General features: G+C 42.1%; 1 protein-coding gene across 1 annotated transcript in view; it reads left to right on the top strand.

Annotated features, from left to right (window-relative positions):
• OBSCN (obscurin, cytoskeletal calmodulin and titin-interacting RhoGEF) overlaps positions 1 to 9114 on the top strand; it is a 183147-nt gene that overhangs the window by 117716 nt on the left and 56317 nt on the right. The window contains 13 exon segments of the mRNA XM_027695511.1: positions 161 to 439; positions 900 to 978; positions 1335 to 1453; positions 2268 to 2465; positions 2887 to 2919; positions 3008 to 3106; positions 3558 to 3776; positions 4758 to 4824; positions 6189 to 6217; positions 6526 to 6651; positions 7359 to 7498; positions 8218 to 8418; positions 8773 to 8855. Coding sequence (XP_027551312.1) covers positions 161 to 439; positions 900 to 978; positions 1335 to 1453; positions 2268 to 2465; positions 2887 to 2919; positions 3008 to 3106; positions 3558 to 3776; positions 4758 to 4824; positions 6189 to 6217; positions 6526 to 6651; positions 7359 to 7498; positions 8218 to 8418; positions 8773 to 8855 — 1672 coding nt within the window.

The raw sequence follows: 9114 nt of genomic DNA on the forward strand, positions 1-9114 counted from the left end.
TCACAGTGTTTGTCAGGGAGTTCCTTCTTGACTGTTTTCACAGACATCGCTCTGAAAATAAAAACCCGGGAACCAGAAGTCTTCAGGCGCTGGGCACTTCAAATAACACCTTTTAACACAAGTTTTTCCCTTTTCTCCTCTGCGACCACCCCCACTTTAGCTCCCATGTTCATGACTGAGCTCCAGAACCAGGAGGTCCAGGATGGGTACCCGGTCAGCTTCGACTGCATCGTCGTCGGCAAACCGCTGCCCACGGTCCGCTGGTTCAAGGATGGGAAAGCCATCGAGGAGAACGACCACTACATGATCAATGAGGACCAGGAGGGGTGTCACCAGCTCATCATCACCGCCGTGGTCCCCACTGACATGGGCGTTTACCGTTGCCTGGCTGAGAACAACATGGGAGTGGCTTCAACCAAGGCTGAGCTTCGGGTGGACTGTGAGTCTCAAAATCACTGTGGAAAAAAAAACAAGGGAAAGGGTCCTTTGGGAAGGTGGATAATTTTTATTTTTCCCCCCAGAAAAGCACAATTTACGTTAGAAAAAAGTATGTGTTGCCCACAAAATGTTTCACTTGTAAAACTCTGAAGTTTCTTAGGCCCAGCTGGGTTTTGCCTCTTGGGTTCAGGTGGGTTTTGTGAACTCCAAGGCAAGGCTCAGAGCAAAGCTTTTCAGGTAAGCAGAGGTGTTTCCTGTAATCCAGGTGGTCATGTGGGATCCTGCTGCAGGGAAATCTTAGTGGGAAATCTACCTACCAATCACTCAAATTAGCAAAGCAACTTATTTTTCTTTTAAATTCCCCCACTTACTTATTAAAGCAAAAATGATAATAAATAAAAAAGAAGAAGAATAGTTTCAAAGCTTAGATTATAGAAAAGACATCTTTTTCCATTTAACAGTGACCAGCACTGACTATGAGACAGCAGCAGATGCAACAGAGACATCCTCTTACTACAGTGCCAAAGAATATATTTCAAGGTAAAATATCAAACTCTCGCTCCAATTTCTGACTTGATGAGATCAATGCACGTATTTATGTCAAACCTGGTTTTACCCTGTCAAGCAGGGCCAGTTTAATGTCACAAAGGAGCAGCCAGACCAGCTGAGATGCAAAACTGCAGCAGCTGGACATTTATCACATGCACATTTGCCCTCAGGCAAGCCTGGATATTTCTCCATGGTGTCACCCCATTACTTTAGTGTCAGATGGTGCTGAATCTGCTGTCATGATGGCAAAACCCACAGTCTGAATTAACCTAAAATAGGCCACTCTGATTCCTAACTCTTATCTGCCTTGCTGACTTCCTTCTTTCTAATTTCTCACTGTTTCTCAGCCGAGAGCAGGAGGAATCCACCACCGAGGAGGAGCAACTGCCCCAGATCTTTGACGAGCTTCATGACATTCACGTGGCACCTGGAGCATCACTGGCTAAATTTCACCTGAAGGTCAAAGGTGAGTGGATCCCACAGTACTGTCAGTTTTCCGGGTTTGATGTCAGGTTGAAGAGCTGGACAAGGTTTTCCAAGGTGTTCTTCTGCAGCTGTGACCCCAGTTTGTGCATCTTGCACCACGAGTGCACAAACCAGCCCAGAGAACATGTTCATGCTGATGAACATTGACTTCTGCAGCAGATAAAGTGTCTCCAAGCATAATGACAGTCAGATGCTTCTGAAAACTGAATTCTGTCTTTCTCTGAGCACAGGAGCAATAAGGAATAATAATAATAATAATAATAATAATAATAATAATAATAATAATAATAATAATAATAAAGCAAGGGTCCTTTGTCCTCTTAAATAAATTAAACATTCATGGAATTGCCTTATTCTATGAGGGGGTGGCTGCCACAACCTAAAAAACTGCAAAAACATCCTCCTGGTGTTGACTGTGGCAGGGAGAGGTGGGGATTTTCCTGTTTTCTCATATTGCTGTCTATAAAAATGATAAGAACTGATTTGCCTTCAGCTTTTCTCCTTGTGTACGTTTCAAATCAGAAACAGAAACAACCCAGGTGTTGTTTTTCCAACCTTCAAGGCATTTGCACTTGCAGCCAACATGGGGAGTGCCAGAAACTGAGGAGACAGGAAAGAATTTCAACGGATAAATAGAATTTAATGAATTTTTAGGCATTCCTGGTTGGGTGAATCCTTGAAACAGCAGCCCAGGGCAGAGCTGGGGGTGCATCGCCTCCTGCTCAGAAGGATCTGCCTGTTTGGAGATGCTCCCAAAGGGATGTTGCCAAGGAATTCTGTTCTCCACGTCACAGGGTACCCACAGCCTCGTCTCTACTGGTTCAAGAATGGGCAGCCCCTGAAGGCCTCTGATCGCATCCTGAAGACTGACAGGCAGGAATTCCACTCCCTGGAAATTCGGGATGTCACCAAGGCGGACGCTGGGCAGTACCTGATCTTTGTCATCAACTCTGCTGGCTCTGCCTATTCCTCGGCCAGGCTGGTGGTCAAAGGTGGGCATTGCACTTGTTTTGGGCACTTACTTTTCTCTATTCCAGTGTCTTTTTCCATGTGATAAAGTTATTTTTCTTGAGAAAGCCTACCAAGGCAGCTCAAGTGAGGTGGTGAATTCTGTAGATAAAAGATTTATCTTTTATTATTATTTGGTTCACCAATAAATTTACTGATTAGGAAGATGAGACACGTCACTTCTCTAGGCTCTCACAAACATGCATTTTATTCCTGCTCAACCTCATTAACTTTCAAAGTTTATTTTATTAAACTGAAGGCCCCTTATGAATCATACCAACATTTTTGTGTAATATCTCCAGCAGGGAATAATCTCCTGGAGCTGCCTTTGGAGTAATTTTTCTGCAACTCATGGGTTGAAAGTTATTTATATTTTTCATTTTGTTTTTTCTCCTTTCATTACAGATCCTTATGAGAAAGAGGAGCCATCCAAAACAGGTGAGAGAAGCCACAGAGGGACATAACAGAACCCCCAGGAACCTTTCAGTCTAAACTCACCGTGTTTCATCAATAATGTTATTTTCAGATTCCCATGAGCAGCTGATACCACCGAGGTTCCTTGAAAGATTTACTAATAAAAAGGTGAAAAAAGGTGCAAGCATCACGTTATCTGTGAAAGTGGAAGGTGAGTGGGTTGATACCTTGTCTCTCTGCACAAAAAAATTGTGTAACTTCATGACACATTCTGGACTCTCTTTGCCCCAAGTCGTTGTAAACTCATCTCCTGTATCTCAAATCTGGGATTCCACTCCCAGTTTACATCTCTTACAAAGAGACTTTGCACAAAATCATCTTATTCATCTTCACCTCCATCTTCTTGTATGCGACAACTGGGATAACAGCATTTATTAGTCTTATGAAGATTTATTAACAGTTATGGTTTTACAGAAAGACTAAATGACCTTCTGAGGGTGCTGTAAAATGATTTATGTTCCTTTATTGCATATTATGCCTGTTATTGTGGGGAAAGTGTCAGGAAATGGATCAAAACAACATTTATTCACAGCATGGCTCATATTTGTGAGGAAGAAACACAATTAGGAGGATTAAAGCTCATTGCTTCACTTTTCCTTTAGGACATCCACCCCCAACTATTACTTGGATGAAAGAGGAGTCCCGGAAAGACATCCTGTGGATCAAACCAGACACCCCTGGGTACAAACTTGCCAGTTCCAACATGCACCACAGCCTGATCCTGCTGGATGTTAAGAAGAAGTACAGTGGAGCTTACACGTGCATTGCCACCAACAAGGCTGGCCAGTCCATCTGCACGGCCAACCTGGAGGTTGCAGATGGTAAATCTTTCTTACAGCACAAACACATTCTCTGTATTTCCCTTTTATGCAGTGCCCAAGAGAAAAAAAACCAAGTGTGACTGATGAGGAAATTATCAATCATGCACAAAAAAGTGCATTTTCTCAAGATTAGCCACGACTTTTGTCGTCTTGCAAATGGTTTCATTCTTTACTTCTATAATATTTTAGATTTTTGACTCTATTTTGTATCAACAGCAGCACCTTTTCTGTATAAACAGGGGACAAGTCTAAGGAGCAAGAAAATTAAGCACAAATTAGAGAGGAAGAAAGAGAGAGAAAGAAAGAAAGAGAGAAAGAGAAAGAGAGACAGAAAGAGAGAGAAAGAGAGCGAAAGAAAGAGAGAAAGAGAGAGAGAGACAGAGAGAGAGAGAGTGAAAGAAAGAGAGAAAGAGAGAGAGAGACAGAAAGAAAGAGAAAGAAAGAGAGAAAGAGAGAGAGAGACAGAAAGAAAGAGAGCGAAAGAAAGAGAGAAAGAGAGAGAGAGAGACAGAAAGAAAGGCAATGTAACATAGAAGCCATCATTTTAAAAATTACTTTGACTGCTCCACTCTGTTATTTTGCAATGTAAAATTGCCCTAAGGCAGCTAAAATTACTTGACTTCCCCTTTACAGAGCTTTCCAGGGCCTCTTTTGACACTATTCCTTCAGTAAAATGGAGGGAAAGCAAATATAGGCTGGGAGTAAGGGCAGCACTGTAGAGGACCCCATTTTTCTGTTATCCTTCCTTGCATCCCACGTTTTTACTGTACCAAGAGCCACAGGAGCAGAGCTTGGGCAGTGTAGAGAAATGGGGCAATCCTATGAACATGACCAGGGAGAGGAGCAAACTCTCAGCATCAAAGGAGCAGGATCAGGGCTGCTGGGGATCAGTATTGCAGTGTTCCCAGTAATCCATGCCTAAACACATCAAGGGAGCATTCTCTGCCTTCTGTCCTCTGATGACAAACCCTAATCTTGCAGTGAAAGAGGCCGAAGTTCTGACCCAGGAGCGGGTGATGGTGTCCGAAGCCATCATGACCACACTGGGGTAAGTGCTTGGCCACCCAGGGATGGAAAGTGCTGTAAATACTCTGATATCGAGGTCAGACATTTATTCTTGATGATCAGGGAGGATGGGAAGAGGGATCAAAAGGATAAATGAGTTCGCGTAGCTCGTATAAAACTTCTGCGACTTTTTTCATCTCCTGAGCAGAATGCAGAGAAAATTCACAGGGTCAAGGTCTGGCTGTTACTTGCCAATACTGAAAGACACAGAAAAAGTAGGTGAAAAGGGTCTATTGCACAAATTTCTTGTTCACAAATGTGTCTGAAGATTAACCTCCTCAATTCACTCTTCTTGGTTTGGACATTAGGCAGATACAGTCTGGAAAGTGGTATCACCTGAACACAAATTAGCTTCTGGAACATGTCTGGCCTAAAAAAGCTTGGCCAGTTTTCCTCTGAGATGTGAAGGAATAGAAGAAAGCTGCAGTGTGACTTTACCTATTCCACTGCAACCTCTCCCAGTGAGATGTGTTTTATCATTTATCGAGTGGGATGAGCTTCCTCTTGCTTCCTGTGTGCTAACAGAGAATTAGGGATGATCAGCTTTTGCAATGGAAATTTCTATCCTCCCTCCAAAAAGCTGAGGCATAGCAGAGATGTTGACATCAGGATATTAATTTTTACAGAGCTTTAGTCTCGGGAAATACCACAAGTTCTCTTCAAGGGACCCAAGCAAATGCTGGTAGTTCTTCACATCTGTGAAAAAATCTGCCCTTTCCCTGCTGACATGAATTAATTTGGTGCTGGTAAAAGCTGTCAGTGTAAGAAAGGACTTTTTGGGCCTCCAAACTGTGGCAGTACCACTAAGTTGCCTTGTTTCCCAACACACGGGCATCCTGATGTGATGGGAGCAGATCATATTATCCAGACTTTGGTTTCCTGATGAAATCATTGGAAATTGTTGAGAATTACTTTACTGAAAACTGACTGATCCCACCTGACATAGTGTCTCTGACTGCAGAAGTTTTATGGCAGTGTCAGCTGGGGAGAAAGTCCCAGTAGCACCACGGAGATGGAGCCTACTCTGTTCTGCAACCCACTCCTGGTCTTCTCAAGCTCCAGGTTGAAATAAAAATCAGGAATAAGGAGAATTCTCAGATGGGTTTTGGCTGCAAGTCTAAACCACCCTTTTTTTTTGGTGGCCATATGAGCCAGGTGCCACAATTCTCATTTCTCACAGTGACCCTGGTGTGTGTCAACTCCCAGCACCTGCAGCCCAAACCAGAGCCCTGACTTAGATATTCCCTTTATATCCAAGGTGGGAGAAGGGGGAATGTGTTCCTCATTTAGCTCACCTTACTACCCATTTTATGTTAACTTTTAATTCTGCTTTACTTTATTTTTCAGAGCTATTCATCCCTCTGAAGCAAGAGAAGGTAAGAGAAGATATTTTCTCTCTCCCACTCCTGCCTTTCATATCTACAGCTGAGGTTGTCCATGTATTTAATGATTGCCACCCACTTTTGTCCCATTTTCTTAAAACTGTCTGAAATTTTGGAACTTTTTGGTTCTCAGACTGTTCTCTGTTCAAGGCTGAATTATTTGGGTGGACTGTGAGCAAGCACAATTTTAAAAACAAGGAAAGGGAAGAAAATCAGACCTTCCTTCCACGGCAGCTTTTATTACTCAAAAAAAAAGATTACTTCCCAATTCCCATCTTAATAGCAGAACCTCTCTTTTCCAGGAGACCTTGAAGGAAGGGAAGGTGTTCCCAAAAGCCCTATTTCATTAGCTGATGTTGGCTCAGAAGAGTTCTTCCAGAAACTCACCTCACGGATCTCGGAAATGGTGTCTGCAAAAATAACTCAGGGTAAGGAACCTGCCAAACACAGTTTAATTAATGTAGAAAAAAAATCCAACCATTTTTTTTAGGTGTTATTTAATCAAAAGTGAGATTTATAGCAGCAGGTTTTGAGCCAATCATCCCACATAAGCTCAGGACTCAGAAATTTTAGTGGGAGTCCATCCAAACTGTGTCTTAGTTTACAGTTTGGAACTAGGAAAAAAAAAGCTATTTTATTAAGTTCTAAAAATGGAAGCGTATTTTTCCCACCGTAGGTATTTCAGTTTCCTCAGATTTTCAACCCTCCTGAGCTGGAAAACAACCCTGCTTTCAAGACTTCCCACATCTTCAAGTTTTGGCTCACAGTGGGATTTTAAAATCGAGTTAAGGCTGAAAACTCTGTGCAATGAGTTGCATTCTCAGCAACAATTTGTTGAATTACATGAAAATCTTGGTTTGTGTTTGTCCTGCTTATCTTGTGGAAAAATTTTGACTTGAAACAAAAATAGAGGCATTATTTCTCCAAGAAATATTCTTGCAGTGCAGTGGCAATACATGCAGTAGGCATTCAACAGCTTGTATTAAAACATCCCAATATTTTGTTTAACCCTAAATATCCATAGGAAATAACACTAAATACTACTACAAATGCTCTTCCTAGGGGATGTTTGCTTTAGAGAAATTGAAAATTATTATAGATTTATCCTTATTCCACACTTTGCTTTTCTTTTTAGCCAAGCTTCGAGTGCCAGGTGCAGAAAGTGATGATGACTCAAAAACTCCCTCTGCATCTCCTCGCCATGGACGGTCCAGACCTTCATCCATAGCTCAGGAGTCCTCCTCTGAGTCTGAAGATGGGGATTCCAGAGGAGAGGTACAATATCTTTATGGACAAGTTTGACACCAGGGGCAAATTTTACTCAGAATAACCAGTTTTCTACAGTTTAAGGATGTCCACCCCCTTTTAGGGCTGTAATTCACTTTAGAAGGTGTGTTTAATGGTTAAATATTGGGTCTGTGATACAGAGAAACAAATTCTGATGAACAGCTTGAACAAAAAGTTGCTCAAGTCAACGTGGTCAAAACTCATCCATCATTTGGCACCTCTTGATTTCGTGGCTGAGCTTCAGAAAGTCAGAGCTTGATTTGGCCAGGACAATTTTGTTGCAGACTCCTTTGTGACAGAAATGAGAATACTGTGAAAATTAGAAATTAGAATTTTTGAGGTGCTCATGCCAAAAACACTTCCTAAAAAAAAATTTAATTAATTAATTAAAACTTTTGAAATGGTAACTTATTTTGAAATTTTCAGGACCTTTGGTTTTGGGGTTTTTTTGTGTGTTTTTTTTTTTTTGCCTTTGGAGAAAAACTCTCTGTTTCGTGGTGTAAATGTGAACCACCTCAGACAGTTCTGAAAATACCTGAAAGCCTCCAAGAGATTTAGTCTTCCACTTACAAAAAGCAAACAGTGGTTTTCTTTGCCCTACAAAGGCCACAGAATGAAACATTAAATGGAGATAAGCACTTTCACCCTGCTGGTGTTGCTCTACTCCACTTCCAGAGCAGAAAATAACTGTTGTTTCATTCCTGCAGATCTTTGATGTCTACATGGTCACTGCTGACTATGTCCCTGCTGCACCTGACAGGGAGACCATCACCCTGAAGGAAGGACAGTACGTGGAAGTCCTTGATTCAGCTCATCCTCTCAAGTGGCTGGTCAGGACTAAACCCACAAAATCGAGTCCCTCTCGGCAGGGTTGGGTGTCTCCAGCTTATCTGGACAAGAAATTAAAGGTGACTGATGGTCCTTGGTTATTTTTCATTCAAAATTCCTTGCTCCTCTTGCAGTTTGGAGCCATCCCTTTTGCAAAGAGCGATGGATGAAGAAGTCCTCGAAGGGGTCTGTAATGTGGTCAGACTTTTGATTAGAAAATAACTCTGGTGTGTGCAGGGGTGCCTGGGTTGGAAAGGCCAAATCACCCTCCAGCAAAATAGAAATTTCACACTGGCTTAGGAATTCTTGAAAGGGACTGTGAGCACGTGAGGGATATGCCTCAATGTGCATTGATAAAAGCACTGCAAAGAAATAAAGAAATAAAGTGATAAAGTCACTTAAAAGAAAAATGTTTCCTTCTTCTTGTACTGCAGTTGTCACCAGAGTGGGGGACAACAGAAATCCCTGAGTTTCCTGGAGAGTTTGTTTCTGAAGATGAATATAAGAGGAAGCTGAGGTGAGCTCTTTTGGTATTTGCACCTTTTGAGTTTTCCTGCCTTTTGAACTAACAGGACTGTTGACATCCAGGTCCTTCCTGTCAGAGTCACTGTTTTTGTTCCTCTCAGTCCTGCCCCCTTCCCTTTCCCAGGATCAACCAAACCCTGGATTAGACTATGGATTAGACTTCAGAGGGATGATCAGACTTGTATTTTGGGATCTTTGATTGGGTTTTGCCATTGATTTCAGCCCAGGAAAATTCCAGGCAATCCCAGAAT

This window comes from Neopelma chrysocephalum, unplaced genomic scaffold, assembly GCF_003984885.1.
Source record: "Neopelma chrysocephalum unplaced genomic scaffold, ASM398488v2 Primary Assembly neopelma1_101, whole genome shotgun sequence".
NCBI lineage: Eukaryota > Metazoa > Chordata > Aves > Passeriformes > Pipridae > Neopelma > Neopelma chrysocephalum.